Consider the following 18307-nt stretch of genomic DNA (forward strand, 5'->3'; position numbering starts at 1 on the left):
CCAGATACCCCTTGAACTAATCCCCAGATACCCCTAGAAACCCCCCCAGATACCCCTTGAACCACTCCTCACTCCCCCCGACACCCTTAGAACCCCCCCAGATACCCCTTGAACCACTCCCCAGATACCCCTAGAAACCCCCCCCCAGATACCCCTTGAACTAATCCCCAGATACCCCTAGAAACCCCCCCAGATACCCCTTGAACCACTCCTCACTACCCCCGATACCCCTAGAACCCCGCCCCCCCACCACGATACCCCTTGAACCACCTCCCCCCCCGATACCCCTAGAACCCCCCCTCCGATACCCTTAGAAGCCCGCCCCCCCACCACGATACCCCTAGAACCCCCCCCCCCCCCCAGACCCAGTGTGAGAGCACAAACCAAAGGCAGGAAAGGCCTTAACAAAACGTGAGAACTACCCCCCCCACCCCCTCCCCCCGCACTAATTACAAGCCACTCCATAGGACCACAGTCCAGAATCGTCAGTCTTCCAAGGAGAGTCCCAAATGAGAGTCTATAAAACGACACGGAGAGAGCTTTCCCAAGCTGAAGAGATCACGATGGTTGGATTGTGGTTGAATTGAAGTTGGTGCTGAAGAGATCACGATGGTTGGATTGTGGTTGAATTGAAGTTGGTGCTGAAGAGATCACAATGGTTGGATTGTGGTTGAATTGAAGTTGGAGCTGAAGAGATCACGATGGTTGGATTGTGGTTGAATTGAAGTTGGTGCTGAAGAGATCACGATGGTTGGATTGTGGTTGAATTGAAGTTGGTGCTGAAGAGATCACGATGGTTGGATTGTGGTTGAATTGAAGTTGGTGCTGAAGAGATCACGATGGTTGGATTGTGGTTGAATTGAAGTTGGTGCTGAAGAGATCACAATGGTTGGATTGTGGTTGAATTGAAGTTGGAGCTGAAGAGATCACGATGGTTGGATTGTGGTTGAATTGAAGTTGGTGCTGAAGAGATCACGATGGTTGGATTGTGGTTGAATTGAAGTTGGAGCTGAAGATATCACGATGGTTGGATTGTGGTTGAATTGAAGTTGGAGCTGAAGAGATCACGTTGGTTGGATTGTGGTTGAATTGAAGTTGGTGCTGAAGAGATCACGATGATTGGATTGTGGTTAAATTGAAGTTGGAGCTGAAGATATCACGATGGTTGGATTGTGGTTGAATTGAAGTTGGAGCTGAAGAGATCACGTTGGTTGGATTGTGGTTGAATTGAAGTTGGTGCTGAAGAGATCACGATGATTGGATTGTGGTTCGTAGTTCTCTCTTCCCTGCCTGTCCCGGGTCGGGTCAGATAGTCACTTGGTTGTTTAGGTTCTCCCCAGGAATAGGAGGGGGGGATGGACATTGGGGAGGGGGGGGGGGGGGGGGGTGTAAGTATTTGTGTCTCTTTTTTCTGGGGGGGGGGGGGGGGGGTGGATTGGGGTATCATTGTATAGCCAGTGTTTGGTTGTTGGGAAGAGGCATCATCCTTCAGAACACAAACAAAGTCAACTTTTGTACATGTCGTCCATTGTGACCTTGTAAGGGCCTCCCCTCCCCTCCCCCCTCCTCCTCTGACAACCCTTAGTCTCTATGGCTAGTCTCTAATAGCCAGTCTCTATGGCTATTCTGTACAGCTGAGAAACGGTCCCTTCCAGGTTGAACGTTGGTTGTTGGTTGGTTATATACACGTTAGGGCTCTGACATTGGAGAGGAAGAGAGAGAGAGAGAAAGAGAGAGTTGTAGTAGTGCTTTTGGTGTCTGATTGGATGGCTTTCCTCCTTCCTTCCTTCAGTCTGATTGGATGGCTCTCCTCCTTCCTTCCTTCAGTCTGATTGGATGGATCTCCACCTCCTTCCTTCAGTCTGATTGGATGTCTCTCCTCCTCCTCCCTTCAGTCTGATTGGATGTCTCTCCTCCTCCTCCCTTCAGTCTGATTGGATGTCTCTCCTCCTCCTCCCTTCAGTCTGATTGGATGTCTCTCCTCCTCCTCCCTTCAGTCTGATTGGATGTCTCTCCTCCTCCTCCCTTCAGTCTGATTGGATGTCTCTCCTCCTCCTCCCTTCAGTCTCTCTCTGCTCTCCTCAATCCCATCACCCCCCCCCCTCTCTCTCTCTGCTCTTCATCTGTAGTCAGCGAACCTGCGGGGCGTATCCCTCCTTCATCAGCCCCTCCTCGTAGTCCGTCTGACACAGGATCATATTGTTCTTCAGGAAGAACTTATCTCCCACACAAAACCTAGAGAGGGAGGGAGAGAAAAGAGAGAGTTTATTGAGTTTCATTTTTGAGTTGTTGACTTTTTTTCTTTTTTTTAACAGGGACATTAATCAACGTTTCAGTAAAAGTGCCGGTTTTAGCCAGCCGGCTAATTTTCAACCGCAGTCCCTGGGCAGGTTATTAAAAACAATTACAATATAGACAATAGCAGCATAGAACAAGCAAGACATAGCAACATAGGACAAGCAAGACATAGCATACAGACAGAGCAACATAGGACAAGCAAGACATAGCATACAGACAGAGCAAAATAGAACAAGCAAGACATAGCATACAGACAGAGCAACATAGAACAAGCAAGACGTAGCATACAGACAGAGAAACATAGGACAAGCAAGACGTAGCAACATAGGACAAGCAAGACATAGCATACAGACAGAGCAACATAGGACAAGCAAGACATAGCATACAGACGTAGCAACATAGGACAAGCAAGACATAGCATACAGACAGAGCAACATAGAACAAGCAAGACATAGCATACAGACAGAGCAACATAGAACAAGCAAGACATAGCATACAGACAGAGCAACATAGAACAAGCAAGACGTAGCAACATAGGACAAGCAAGACATAGCATACAGACGTAGCAACATAGGACAAGCAAGACATAGCATACAGACAGAGCAACATAGAACAAGCAAGACATAGCATACAGACAGAGCAACATAGAACAAGCAAGACGTAGCAACATAGGACAAGCAAGACATAGCATATAGACGTAGCAACATAGGACAAGCAAGATGTAGCATACAGACAGAGCAACATAGAACAAGCAAGACATAGCATACAGACAGAGCAACATAGAACAAGCAAGACGTAGCAACATAGGACAAGCAAGACATAGCATACAGACGTAGCAACATAGGACAAGCAAGATGTAGCATACAGACAGAGCAACATAGGACAAGCAAGACATAGCATACAGACAGAGCAACATAGGACAAGCAAGACGTAGCATACAGACAGAGTAACATAGGACAAGCAAGACGTAGCATACAGACAGAGTAACATAGAACAAGCAAGACGTAGCATACAGACAGAGTAACATAGGACAAGCAAGACGTAGCATACAGACAGAGTAACATAGAACAAGCAAGACGTAGCATACAGACAGAGTAACATAGGACAAGCAAGACGTAGCATACAGACAGAGTAACATAGAACAAAAAGCAGCAAGACAAAATCTATAAAAGCAACAAAGTGTTTCCACACCTCACAAGTTACAGACAACATGGAAAGTGGCAATACACAACTAGGGATTATGTTCTCAAATCTGACTGGCCTTGAGCTTCATGTTTTTATGGTGAAAGTGTGATAGGTGGTGCAGTTATGTGTGTCTGATGGCAGTGTATTCCAGACATGGGAAGCTCTCATAGAGAAAGCAGATTTACTAAAGGTGCTTTTCCTTAATAAGGGAGCTATACAGTCACCTCTCATGGCAGACCTTGTGGATCTGCTGCCATATGTCTGGGTTTTCTGTTTAACAAAAATACAGAGTGGAGGGGGAGGAGCCAGGCCATTTATAGGATCTTGAATACAAGACATGCGTCAGTGTATTGCACAAGATTTTCCCAGCTCAGGAGCTCATGCTTTCTGAGGATGTGACAATGATGATGGCTATTGGGCTTCCTATCAAGCACTTTGAGAGCCAGCCTGTTTGTAGACCGACTGAATAGGTCTTAATGTTGTACAGCAAGCTTGGGCCCAACTAGTCAAACAGTATGTTAAGAGGGGGAGTATCATAGATTTGAAGTACAGTTTTGCTACCTCTGTAGTCAAACAATTTAGTATAAATTGGGAATTAGCTAGGTTGAATTTGGATATTTGAATGACCTTTTTCACCTGCTTTTTAAAAGAGAGGTTGGAATCGAGTATGATGCCATGGTACTTAAAATCAGATACCACCTGGAGCTTCTCCCCTGACACATAGAGTCACTGAGTCACTTTGTAACCTGGACCGTTACAGTAGTGAGTCACTGAGTCACTATGTAACCTGGACCGTTACAGTAGTGAGCCACTATGTAACCTGGACCATTACAGTAGTGAGTCACTATGTAACCTGGACCGTTACAGTAGTGAGTCACTATGTAACCTGGACCGTTACAGTAGTGAGTCACTATGTAACCTGGACCGTTACAGTAGTGAGTCACTATGTAACCTGGACCGTTACAGTAGTGAGTCACTATGTAACCTGGACCGTTACAGTAGTGAGTCACTATGTAACCTGGACCATTACAGTAGTGAGTCACTATGTAACCTGGACCATTACAGTAGTGAGTCACTATGTAATCTGGACCATTACAGTAGTGAGTCACTATGTAATCTGGACCATTACAGTAGTGAGTCACTATGTAACCTGGACCATTACAGTAGTGAGTCACTATGTAACCTGGACCGTTACAGTAGTGAGTCACTATGTAACCTGGACCGTTACAGTAGTGAGTCACTATGTAACCTGGACCGTTACAGTAGTGAGTCACTATGTAACCTGGACCGTTACAGTAGTGAGTCACTATGTAACCTGGACCGTTACAGTAGTGAGTCACTATGTAACCTGGACCATTACAGTAGTGAGTCACTGAGTCACTTTGTAACCTGGACCATTACAGTAGTGAGTCACTGAGTCACTATGTAACCTGGACCATTACAGTAGTGAATCACTGAGTCACTATGTAATCTGGACCATTACAGTAGTGAGTCACTATGTAACCCGGACCATTACAGTAGTGAGTCACTATGTAACCTGGACCTCTACAGTAGTGAGTCACCGAGCCACTTTGTAACCTGGACCATTACAGTAGTGAGTCACTATGTAACCTGGACCATTACAGTAGTGAGTCACTATGTAACCTGGACCATTACAGTAGTGAGTCACTTTGTAACTTGGACCGTTACAGTAGTGAGTCACTATGTAACTTGGACCGTTACAGTAGTGAGTCCTGGTGTAGCTTGTTGTTTGCTCTTTGCACATATATCACTGTATCATCTGAAAACATTTGAACTACAGACCCAGTACAGACAGAAGGCAGGTCATTAATGTACAGGCTGAACTACAGACCCAGTACAGACAGAAGACAGATCATTAATGTACAGGCTGAACTACAGACCCAGTACAGACAGAAGGCAGGTCATTAATGTACAGGCTGAACTACAGACCCAGTACAGACAGAAGACAGATCATTAATGTACAGGCTGAACTACAGACCCAGTACAGACAGAAGGCAGGTCATTAATGTACAGGCTGAACTACAGACCCAGTACAGACAGAAGGCACATCATTAATGTACAGGCTGAACTACAGACCCAGTACAGACAGAAGGCAGGTCATTAATGTACAGGCTGAACAGGAGGGGCCCCAGTATTGACCCTTGGGGCACGCCCACATCATAGCTAAGAGTGGGCGACAGCTCACTGCTCACTCTGACACACTGAGTTCTGCCTTCAAGGTACGATTTCATCCATCTCAAGGCATCGGGGGAAAAGTTGAACTTGGACAATTTTATGATGAGAACCTCATGGTTAACAGTATCAAAAGAGAGAGATAAAGAGAGAGATAAAGAGAGAGAGGGAGAGGGAGCGAGGGAGAGAAAGTGAGACAGGTTTACATAAGCATCATTTACATAAGCATCAACCCCTAGACGGCTGTAGACCAACCCCAGCCCCTAGACGGCTGTAGACCAACCCCCAGCCCCTAGACGGCTGTAGACCAACCCCCAGCCCCTAGACGGCTGTAGACCAACCCCCAGCCCCTAGACGGCTGTAGACCAACCCCCAGCCCCTAGAGGGCTGTAGACCAACCCCCAGCCCCTAGACGGCTGTAGACCAACCCCCAGATCCCTAGAGGGCTGTAGACCAACCCCAGCCCCTAGAGGGCTGTAGACCAACCCCCAGATCCCTAGACGGCTGTAGACCAACCCCCAGCCCCTAGAGGGCTGTAGACCAACCCCCAGCCCCTAGACGGCTGTAGACCAACCCCCAGATCCCTAGAGGGCTGTAGACCAACCCCAGCCCCTAGAGGGCTGTAGACCAACCCCCAGATCCATAGACGGCTGTAGACCAACCCCCAGCCCCTAGAGGGCTGTAGACCAACCCCCAGATCCTTAGACGGCTGTAGACCAACCCCCAGATCCCCAGAGGGCTGTAGACCAACCCCAGCCCCTAGAGGGCTGTAGACCAACCCCCAGATCCCTAGACGGCTGTAGACCAACCCCCAGATCCCCAGAGGGCTGTAGACCAACCCCAGCCCCTAGAGGGCTGTAGACCAACCCCCAGATCCCTAGAGGGCTGTAGACCAACCCCAGCCCCTAGAGGGCTGTAGACCAACCCCCAGATCCCTAGACGGCTGTAGACCAACCCCCAGATCCCCAGAGGGCTGTAGACCAACCCCAGCCCCTAGAGGGCTGTAGACCAACCCCCAGATCCTTAGACGGCTGTAGACCAACCCCCAGATCCCCAGAGGGCTGTAGACCAACCCCCAGATCCCCAGAGGGCTGTAGACCAACCCCAGCCCCTAGACGGCCGTATCGATGCTGTAGCTTTATAAAAGGAGGCGTGATATTCACTATGTAGTGCACTACTTTTGACCACAGCCCTATGGGACCCTATGGGACCTGGTCAAAAGTAGTGCACTACATAGGGTGCCATTTGGGACTCATCCCAGACTACTGTTGATGAGGAGCTATCTCCCTCTCTAGAAAGACTAAACTCTGTGTTCTAAATGCCACCCTATTCCCTACATAGTGCACTACAGGGGCAACAGGTCTCTGGTCAAAAGAAGTGTACTATATAGAGGAACAGTGTTCCATTTGGGACACATCTTCCAGTCCAACGGTCCTCTGGTCTAAAGACTGTTTATCCTGTTGAGATCCCTGTCTGTCTGGGACACCTCTGTTTCCACCTGCAGCTGTTACAACAACCCTACAGACCTAACCACCTCCCTCCTCCTCTCCTCCATTCCCCTCTCCATCCTCCGCCTCTCTTTTAGCCAGCGGGCCGCTCGACCTTTCCCACATGGGCAGAGTGGAGATTAGAGAGAGGGAGAAAGAGGGGGAAGTGCTTCTGTCCTGAGGGCATTTTATCTCCCTAGCAGTGAGAGTTGGACAAAGTCAGAGCGTAGAGCACCTGTGTTTACTGGGACCGGGGGGGTGGGGGGGGAGGGGGGGGAGAGAGGAGGCTGAGCCTCTGTTTGACTTCTCCCTAGCTAGCTGAGAGGAGGAGAGAGGAGGCTGAGTCTCTGTTTGACTTCTCCCTAGCTAGCTGAGAGTAGAAGAGAGGAGGCTGAGTCTCTGTATGACTTCTCCCTAGCTAGCTGAGAGGAGGAGAGAGGAGGCTGAGTCTCTGTTTGACTTCCCCCTAACGCTGGGGCTCAGTGTCCCCCCCCCCCCCCTCTCTCTCTCTCTGTCTCTCTCTCTCTGTGTCTCTCTCTCTGTGTCTCTGTCTCTCTGTCTCCCCCCTCTCTCTCTGTGTCTCTCTCTCTCTGTGTCTCTCTCTCTCTCTCTGTCTCTCTCTCTCTGTGTCTCTCTCTCTCTGTGTCTCTCTCTCTCTCTGTCTCTCTCTGTGTCTCTCTCTCTCTGTGTCTCTCCCCCCCCCCCCTCTCTCTCTCTCTCTCTCTCAGTGGTGTGGGGGAGTGATGGTGGAGTGGACAAGAGGAGGCAGAACACCTGAATCTCTGCAGTGTTTTAGGCCTGGTATTCTTTACTTTTCTAGGAGTGGGATGGGAGGACAGAACCGTTTGTTATACATCACTACTCATTAAGAAGTCTCAAATATCTTTTAAGCCAACATACAATATATGTGTTTTGGGATTTTCTCAGGTTTCATTCAGATGACATTAGAGGGTTACATCTTTATGTTGTGGAACCTCATTTACTTATGTTGATCCTTTGTGAGACTATGTGGAACTTTGCTTAAACTTTAATTTGTTGTATTAGAGAAGAAGCCAATCTCAGGTGCAGCCTTGCTGACTGGGCACCCATCCATTACACAGGATCAAATATCCTCAGGTAATCTCCATCCTTCCTGCTTGTTGACATGGCGATTAACACCAGGCGGAGGAGTGCTCAGTCTAATGGTGTCAGCCCGGCCAATGCCAACGTCTGCTTTAAAATGACACATTATTTTCCCAGAATACATTCGTTTTCCGTCTCCTCTGACACTGTGGCCCCCTCGTTCGTTCTCTGCCTCTGTCCCTCCATCCTGTTTTCTCTCCTCCCTCGTTCCGCTAATAGGATTCCTCTCCTTTATTTATAGCCTTCTCTTCTTTTACTCCCTCACGTTCTCTCTCTCTCTATCCCTTTCTCTCTATCTCTGTCTCGCTATCTCTTTCTCTCCCCCTCCCCCTCTCTCTCCACTCACAGCTCTTGCCCCCCCCCCCCCCCCCCCACCCCCCCCAAACACACACACTTATGTCACATAGACAAATGATTTCTGCTGGGTGAAATTTCAACAGCATATGATGAGGATATTGCACTATGCCCTAACAGAGCTGTGTCCACTAAATTACCTGGGTAGAGTCCCAAATGGCACTCTATTCCCTATGTAGTGCACCACCAGCCAGGGGGAGGAGGAGGAGGAGGAGGAGGAGGAGGAGGAGGAGGATATTGCACTATGCCCTAACAGAGCTGTGTCCACTAAATTACCTGGGTAGAGTCCCAAATGGCACTCTATTCCCTATGTAGTGCACCACCAGCCAGGAGGAGGAGGAGGACAGGAGGAGGAGGATGGAGAGGAGGAGGGGGTGAGGAGGGGAGGAGGAGAAGAGAGGAGAAGGAGGAGGTGAGGAGAAGGAGGAGAGGAGGGGGAGGATGGAGAGGAGGAGGGGAGGAGGAGGATGGAGAGGAGAAGAGGAGACGAGACGAGAGGAGAGGAGAAGGAGAAGGAGAAGGAGGAGATGAAGAGGAGGAGGCAGACGAATGGCTTCCACAGTTTTCATCCCTGCACGCTCACAGATATATTGGTCCGCCAGCTATTTGCCCCAGAGGCTCACCGTTAACCAGAGTACTCACTTTCTCAACTGAAGGAACAGGGAGGGAAGGAGGGAGCTTGTCAAAGAAATGAAATAGTCTCTGTTAGCTGTACCAAGGCTGCTTCCTAAAAGTCCCCCTATTCCCCAATGGGCCCTGGTCAGAAGTAGTGCACTACGTAGAGAATAGGGTACCATTTGAGACTCAAAGCCAGTCTCATTACCATTACAGTGAGGTTATTGGTTAGACAACACCAGGGATTCATTGTAACAACAAGATGTACATCATGTTTCCCACCCAGGTTTAATGCTGCTGGGCGATCAGAAACATACCCAGAGTTTGACAGGGGGTTTAAATGAACGTCTCAGGTATATCACATGGATAAAATGTCTTATATTACATCACTGAATATTCATCTGCTAATATTCAAATCCCAATACTTTTCTTGCAAAATAATGAAATAAAATTAAATTAAGTTAAATTAAAAATAAAAACCTGGAGAAATACAGACTAACCTGGAGGAATACAGACTAACCTGGAGGAATACAGACTAACCTGGAGGAATACAGACTAACCTGGAGGAACACAGACTAACCTGGAGGAACACAGACTAACCTGGAGGAATACAGACTAACCTGGAGGAACACAGACTAACCTGGAGGAATACAGACTAACCTGGAGGAATACAGACTAACCTGGAGGAACACAGACTAACCTGGAGGAATACAGACTAACCTGGAGGAACACAGACTAACCTGGAGGAACACAGACTAACCTGGAGGAACACAGACTAACATGGAGGAATACAGACTAACCTGGATGAATACAGACTAACCTGGAGGAATACAGACTAACCTGGAGGAATACAGACTAACCTGGATGAATACAGACTAACCTGGAGGAATACAGATTAACCTAGAGGAACACAGACTAACCTGGAGGAACACAGACTAACCTGGAGGAACACAGACTAACCTGGAGGAATACAGACTAACCTGGATAAATACAGACTAACCTGGAGGAATACAGACTAACCTGGAGGAATATAGATGAACCTAGAGGAAAACAGACTAACCTGGAGGAATACAGACTAACCTGGATGAATACAGACTAACCTGGAGGAATACAGACTAACCTGGATGAACACAGACTAACCTGGAGGAATACAGACTAACCTGGAGGAATACAGACTAACCTGGAGGAACACAGACTAACCTGGAGGAATACAGACTAACCTGGAGGAATACAGACTAACCTGGAGGAATACAGACTAACCTGGAGGAACACATACTAACCTGGAGGAATACAGACTAACCTGGAGGAATACAGACTAACCTGGAGGAACACAGACTAACCTGGAGGAACACAGACTAACCTGGATGAATACAGACTAACCTGGAGGAATACAGACTAACCTGGAGGAATACAGACTAACCTGGAGGAACACAGACTAACCTGGAGGAACACAGACTAACCTGGATGAATACAGACTAACCAAGAGGAACACAGACTAACCTGGAGGAACACAGACTAACCTGGATGAATACAGACTAACCTGGAGGAATACAGACTAACCTGGAGGAATACAGACTAACCTGGAGGAAAACAGACTAACCTGGAGGAATACAGACTAACCTGGATAAATACAGACTATACAGACTAACCTGGAGGAACACAGACTATACTGACTAACCTGGAGGAATACAGACTAATCTGGAGGAACACAGACTAACCTGGATAAATACAGACTAACCTGGAGGAACACAGACTAACCTGGAGGAATACAGACTAACCTGGAGGAATATAGACTATACAGACTAACCTGGAGGAACACAGACTAACCTGGATAAATATAGACTAACCTGGAGGAATACAGACTAATCTGGAGGAACACAGACTAACCTGGATAAATACAGACTAACCTGGAGGAACACAGACTAACCTGGAGGAATACAGACTAACCTGGATAAATACAGACTAACCTGGATGAATACAGACTAACTTGGAGGAATACAGACTAACCTGGAGGAACACAGACTAACCTGGAGGAACACAGACTAACCTGGAGGAATACAGACTAACCTGGATGAATACAGACTAACCTGGATGAATACAGACTAACCTGGATGAACACAGACTAACCTGGAGGAACACAGACTAACCTGGAGGAACACAGACTAACCTGGAGGAACACAGACTAACCTGGAGGAACACAGACTAACCTGGAGGAACACAGACTAACCTGGATGAAAACAGACTAACCTGGAGGAATACAGACTAACCTGGAGGAATACAGACTAACCTGGAGGAATACAGACTAACCTGGAGGAATACAGACTAACCTGGAGGAACATAGACTAACCTGGATGAAAACAGGTGCCCCAGACACCACAGTGATTCTCCTCCTCCCCAGACACCACAGTGATTCTCCTCCTCCCCAGACACCACAGTGATTCCCCATTCCCCTCTCCCCAGACACCACAGTGATTCCCCTCCTCCCCAGACACCACAGTGATTCCCCTCCTCCCCAGACACCACAGTGATTCTCCTCCTCCCCAGACACCACAGTGATTCTCCTCCTCCCCAGACACCACAGTGATTCCCCATTCCCCTCTCCCCAGACACCACAGTGATTCCCCTCTCCCCAGACACCACAGTGATTCCCCTCCTCTCCAGACACCACAGTGATTCCCCTCTCCCCAGACACCACAGTGATTCTCCTCCTCCCCAGACACCACAGTGATTCCCCTCTCCCTAGACACCACAGTGATTCCCCTCTCTCCAGACACCACAGTGATTCCCCTCCTCCCCAGACACCACAGTGATTCCCCTCTCCCTAGACACCACAGTGATTCTCCTCCTCCCCAGACACCACAGTGATTCCCCATTCCCCTCTCCCCAGACACCACAGTGATTCCCCTCTCCCCAGACACCACAGTGATTCTCCTCCTCCCCAGACACCACAGTGATTCCCCTCCTCCCCAGACACCACAGTGATTCCCCTCTCCCTAGACACCACAGTGATTCCCCTCCTCCCCAGACACCACAGTGATTCCCCTCTCCCCAGACACCACAGTGATTCCCCTCCTCCCCAGACACCACAGTGATTCCCCTCCTCTCCAGACACCACAGTGATTCCCCTCCTCCCCAGACACCACAGTGATTCCCCTCTCCCCAGACACCACAGTGATTCCCCTCCTCCCTAGACACCACAGTGATTCCCCTCCTCCCTAGACACCAGTGATTCCCCTCCTCCCCAGACACCACAGTGATTCCCCTCTCCCCAGACACCACAGTGATTCCCCTCTCCCCAGACACCACAGTGATTCCCCTCCTCCCCAGACACCACAGTGATTCCCCTCTCCCCAGACACCACAGTGATTCCCCTCTCCCCAGACACCACAGTGATTCCCCTCTCCCCAGACACCACAGTGATTCCCCTCTCCCCAGACACCACAGTGATTCCCCTCTCCCCAGACACCACAGTGATTCCCCTCTCCCCATCACCACCCTTAATTCTTAAAGTGGGACTGTGTGATGCTGCTGTGGTCTCTGGGCTGGGGGTCGGGGGTCACCCAAGGGGGTGAAGGGAAGGGGAGAGGGACAGAGGAAGGCAGGGAGGAAGAGAGTGATAGCTCTAGGGGGTAGAAAAGATGAGTCTCAGCCTCCCTCCATCCAGCAGGCCGTTAGCCACAGATCAGCCCTGGGGGACAGACAGACAGCTAATCGATATGGGCCTGTCGTCCCTCTCCTCTCCAGCCTCATCAGCCAGCCAGACCAGACCGTCCCTGGACCAATTTACCCCTGATGAGGCTAGCTGCTGGAGGTCACGGTCTGGGTCTGGGTCCTGGAGTCCCAGGTGGTACCCTATTCCTTATGTAGTGCACTATGTTTCAACAGGGCCCTCATAGTACATATCTGGTCAAACGTAGAGGCTGCAGCACAGCAGCTGGGAGCAGGGGAGGGGGACAGGGCAGGGGAAGAGCAGAGCTGATAGTCTGCAGTCTGCAGCAGGGGAGGGGGACAGGGCAGGGGAAGAGCAGAGCTGATAGTATGCAGTCTGCAGCAGGGGAGGGGGACAGGGCAGGGGAAGGGCAGAGCTGATAGTCTCCAGTCTGCAGCAGGGGAGGGGGACAGGGCAGGGGAAGAGCAGAGCTGATAGTCTCCAGTCTGCAGCAGGGGAGGGGGACAGGGCAGGGGAAGGGCAGAGCTGATAGTCTCCAGTCTGCAGCAGGGGAGGGGGACAGGGCAGGGGAAGGGCAGAGCTGATAGTCTCCAGTCTGCAGCTGGGAGCAGGGGAGGGGGACAGGGCAAGGGAAGAGCAGAGCTGATAGTCTGCAGTCTGCAGCAGGGGAGGGGGACAGGACAGGGGAAGGGCAGAGATGATAGTCTCCAGTCTGCAGCAGGGGAGGGGGACAGGGAAGGGCAGAGCTGATAGTCTCCAGTCTGCAGCAGGGGAGGGGGACAGGGCAGAGCTGATAGTCTCCAGTCTGCAGCAGGGGAGGGGGACAGGGAAGGGGAAGGGCAGAGCTGATAGTCTCCAGTCTGCAGCTGGGAGCAGGGGAGGGGGACAGGGCAGGGGAAGAGCAGAGCTGATAGTCTGCAGTCAGCAGCAGGGGAGGGGGACAGGGCAGGGGAAGAGCAGAGCTGATAGTCTCCAGTCTGCAGCTGGGAGCAGGGGAGGGGGACAGGGCAGGGGAAGGGCAGAGCTGATAGTCTCCAGTCTGCAGTCTTGGAGCTGACTGACTGACTGGCTAACTGGCTGACTGGCTGACTGGCTGACTGACTGGCTGACTGGCTGGCTGACTGACTGACTGACTGACTGACTTGCTGACTGACTGACTGGCTGACTGGCTGGCTGACTGCCTGCCTGAATACCTGACTGGCTGGCTGGCTGACTGGCTGACTGGCTGATTGCCTGCCTGAATACCTGACTGGCTGGCTGGCTGGCTGGCTGACTGCCTGCCTGAATACCTGACTGGCTGGCTGGCTGGCTGGCTGACTGGCTGGCTGGCTGCTGACTGGCTAGCTGGCTGACTGGCAGACTGACTGGCTGGCTGACTGGCTGGCTGACTGGCTGGAGTGAGGCTCTGTAAGAGGACAGTAGAGTGACATGTATTGGGCTCAGTAGAGCCGCTGGTGTGTGAGCGTGGCCAATCAGACACCATGTTAGAGGACCTATATCGCCCTCCTTCCAGACCATTACAAGTCAGATGTTGCGTGGAGAATCATTCCTCTCACTTACCCTGGCAGAGTGTTACCTTAACTGGTCATATCAACTCATCTTCTATCTTAACAAGTGTCCTTAGTCTCCATGCTTCTATCTAAGAGGAAAACCACTGTGTGACATTTAGATGAAGTGAACCCCCCCCAGTACAGGAACAGGTCATGATCAGAATGATGTCTTCTCCCAGCTAACAGGAGAGAGACTTCCCCTCTACTCTCTACCCAGCCTCCCCTCTCTCCTCTACCCAGCCTCTCCTCTACCCAGCCTCCCCTCTCTCCTCTACCCAGCCTCTCCTCTACCCAGCCTCCCCTCTCTCCTCTACCCAGCCTCCCCTCTACCCAGCCTCCCCTCTACCCAGCCTCTCCTCTACCCAGCCTCTCCTCTACCCAGCCTCCCCTCTACCCAGCCTCCCCTCTACCCAGCCTCTCCTTTACCTAGCCCCCCCTCTACCCAGCCTCCCCTCTACCCAGCCTCCCCTCTACCCAGCCTCCCCTCTCTCCTCTACCCAGCCTCCCCTCTACCCAGCTTCTCCTCTACCCAGCCTCCCCTCTACCCAGCCAATCTCCTCTACCCAGCCTCCCCTCTACCCAGCCTCCCCTCTACCCAGCCTCCCCTCTACCCAGCCGATCTCCTCTACCCAGCCTCCCCTCTACCCAGGCTCTCCTCTACCCAGCCTCCCCTCTACCCAGCCTCCCCTCTACCCAGGAGGAGAGGGGGAGAGGAGAAGAGGGTGGACTTCTTTGTGTTGTTTACATCCTTGACTGTAGTCAATGTAACCGTCTCCGTCTGATCCGTGTATGTGAGCGTGCGTGTCTATGCAGGTGTGTCCTGTACGTGTGTATAGTGGCTGACCAATAGGAGCAGGGGATAATTTCACTATGTAGCCTCTGGTGAACTGCTATCATTCACTCTGTCTGCCCCCAAATGGAACCCTCTTCCCTTCACACTGCACTACTTTAAGCCTTAAGGGTCCTAGTCAAAACAGAAGTGCACTGTAAAGGGAGTAAGGTTGCCATTTAGTACAAATCTTCTGTTTATCAGTTGGTACATTTCTCTGACCTCGCTCCTCAGAGAAATCTCTCTCTACGTTGTGTGGTAGATGGATTAGATATGGAGGGAGGGAGGGAGGGAGGGAGAGAGGGAGGGAGGGAGGGAGGGAGGGAGGGAGGGAGGGAGGGAGGGAAGGAGGGAGGGAGGGAGGGAGGGAGGGAGAGAGAGAGGGAGAGAGAGAGAGGGGAGGGACGGAGGGAGGAGAGAGAGAGGGAGGGAGGGAGGGAGGGAGGGAGGGAGGGAGGGAGGGAGGGAGGGAGGGAGAGAGAGAGAGAGAGAGAGAGAGAGAGAGGGAGAGAGACAGAGAGAGAGGGAGGGAGGGAGGGAGAGAGAGAGAGAGTGAGAGAGAGAGAGGGAGGGAGGCAGGGAGAGAGGGAGGGAGGGAGGGAGGGAGGGAGGAAGGGAGAGAGAGAGAGAGAGAGAGAGAGGGAGGGAGAGAGAGAGAGAGAGAGAGAGAGAGGGAGGGAGGGAGGGAGAGAGGGAGGGAGGGAGGGAGGGAGGGAGAGAGAGAGAGAGAGAGAGAGAGAGAGGAGGGTATAACATCTACCTCACTTGCTTTGGCAGGGAGGCAGGGAGGGAGGGAGGGAGGGAGGGAGGGACTAGTACAGTAGTCAGGAGGACTAGTACAGTAGTCAGGAGGACTAGTACAGTAGTCAGGAGGACTAGTACAGTAGTCAGACCCAGGGGGACTAGTACAGTAGTTAGGGGGATTAGTACAGTAGTCAGGAGGACTAGTAGAGTAGTCAAGAGGACTAGTACAGTAGTCAGGAGGACTAGTACAGTAGTCAGGGGGACTAGTACAGTAGTCAGGAGGACTAGTACAGTAGTCAGGGGGACTAGTACAGTAGTCAGGAGGACTAGTACAGTAGTCAGGAGGACTAGTACAGTAGTTCGGGGGATTAGTACAGTAGTCAGGAGGACTAGTACAGTAGTCAGACCCAGGGGGACTAGTACAGTAGTTAGGGGGATTAGTACAGTAGTCAGGAGGACTAGTACAGTAGTCAGGAGGACTAGTACAGTAGTCAGGAGGACTAGTACAGTAGTCAGGAGGACTAGTACAGTAGTCAGGAGAACTAGTACAGTAGTCAGGAGGACTAGTACAGTAGTCAGGAGGACTAGAACAGTAGTCAGGAGGACTAGTACAGTAGTCAGGAGGACTAGTACAGTAGTCAGGAGGACTAGTACAGTAGTTAGGGGGATTAGTACAGTAGTCAGGAGGACTAGTACAGTAGTCAGGAGGACTAGTACAGTAGTCAGGAGGACTAGTACAGTAGTCAGGAGAACTAGTACAGTAGTCAGGAGGACTAGTACAGTAGTCAGGAGGACTAGTACAGTAGTCAGGGGGACTAGTACAGTAGTCAGGAGGACTAGTACAGTAGTCAGACCCAGGAGGACTAGTACAGTAGTCAGGGGGACTAGTACAGTAGTCAGGAGGACTAGTACAGTAGTTAGGGGGACTAGTACAGTAGTCAGGGGGACTAGTACAGTAGTCAGGAGGACTAGTACAGTAGTAATGAGGACTAGTACAGTAGTCAGGAGGACTAGTACAGTAGTCAGGGGGACTAGTACAGTAGTCAGTAGTTAGGACTAGTACAGTAGTCAGACCCAGGGGGACTAGTACAGTAGTAGGTAGTCAGGACTAGTACAGTAGTCAGGAGGACTAGTATAGTAGTCAGGAGGACTAGTATAGTAGTCAGTAGAGGACTAGTACAGTAGTTAGGGGGACTAGTACAGTAGTCAGGAGGACTAGTAAAGTAGTCAGGAGGACTAGTACAGTAGTCAGGAGGACTAGTACAGTAATCAGACCCAGGGGGACTAGTACAGTAGTCAGGAGGACTAGTACAGTAGTCAGGAGGACTAGTACAGTAGTCAGGAGGACTAGTACAGTAGTCAGGAGGACTAGTACAGTAGTCAGACCCAGGGGGACTAGTACAGTAGTTAGGGGGATTAGTACAGTAGTCAGGAGGACTAGTAGAGTAGTCAAGAGGACTAGTACAGTAGTCAGGAGGACTAGTACAGTAGTCAGGGGGACTAGTACAGTAGTCAGGAGGACTAGTACAGTAGTCAGGGGGACTAGTACAGTAGTCAGGAGGACTAGTACAGTAGTCAGGAGGACTAGTACAGTAGTTCGGGGGATTAGTACAGTAGTCAGGAGGACTAGTACAGTAGTCAGACCCAGGGGGACTAGTACAGTAGTTAGGGGGATTAGTACAGTAGTCAGGAGGACTAGTACAGTAGTCAGGAGGACTAGTACAGTAGTCAGGAGGACTAGTACAGTAGTCAGGAGGACTAGTACAGTAGTCAGGAGAACTAGTACAGTAGTCAGGAGGACTAGTACAGTAGTCAGGAGGACTAGAACAGTAGTCAGGAGGACTAGTACAGTAGTCAGGAGGACTAGTACAGTAGTCAGGAGGACTAGTACAGTAGTTAGGGGGATTAGTACAGTAGTCAGGAGGACTAGTACAGTAGTCAGGAGGACTAGTACAGTAGTCAGGAGGACTAGTACAGTAGTCAGGAGAACTAGTACAGTAGTCAGGAGGACTAGTACAGTAGTCAGGAGGACTAGTACAGTAGTCAGGGGGACTAGTACAGTAGTCAGGAGGACTAGTACAGTAGTCAGACCCAGGAGGACTAGTACAGTAGTCAGGGGGACTAGTACAGTAGTCAGGAGGACTAGTACAGTAGTTAGGGGGACTAGTACAGTAGTCAGGGGGACTAGTACAGTAGTCAGGAGGACTAGTACAGTAGTAATGAGGACTAGTACAGTAGTCAGGAGGACTAGTACAGTAGT

The 18307-nt window shown here is 50.5% G+C and overlaps 1 protein-coding gene across 1 annotated transcript in view; it reads right to left on the bottom strand.

Annotated features, from left to right (window-relative positions):
* Positions 1 to 2108: 2108 nt before the first annotated feature.
* Positions 2109 to 18307, bottom strand: part of LOC139379269 (LIM domain only 3) — a 115448-nt gene continuing 99249 nt past the window's right edge. Inside the window, exon 4 of the mRNA XM_071122067.1 lies at positions 2109 to 2235. Coding sequence (XP_070978168.1) covers positions 2130 to 2235 — 106 coding nt within the window. The 3' untranslated portion in view covers positions 2109 to 2129. The remainder of the gene's footprint in view (positions 2236 to 18307) is intronic.

Source organism: Oncorhynchus clarkii, chromosome 21 (assembly GCF_045791955.1).
Source record: "Oncorhynchus clarkii lewisi isolate Uvic-CL-2024 chromosome 21, UVic_Ocla_1.0, whole genome shotgun sequence".
Taxonomy (NCBI): Eukaryota; Metazoa; Chordata; class Actinopteri; order Salmoniformes; family Salmonidae; genus Oncorhynchus; species Oncorhynchus clarkii.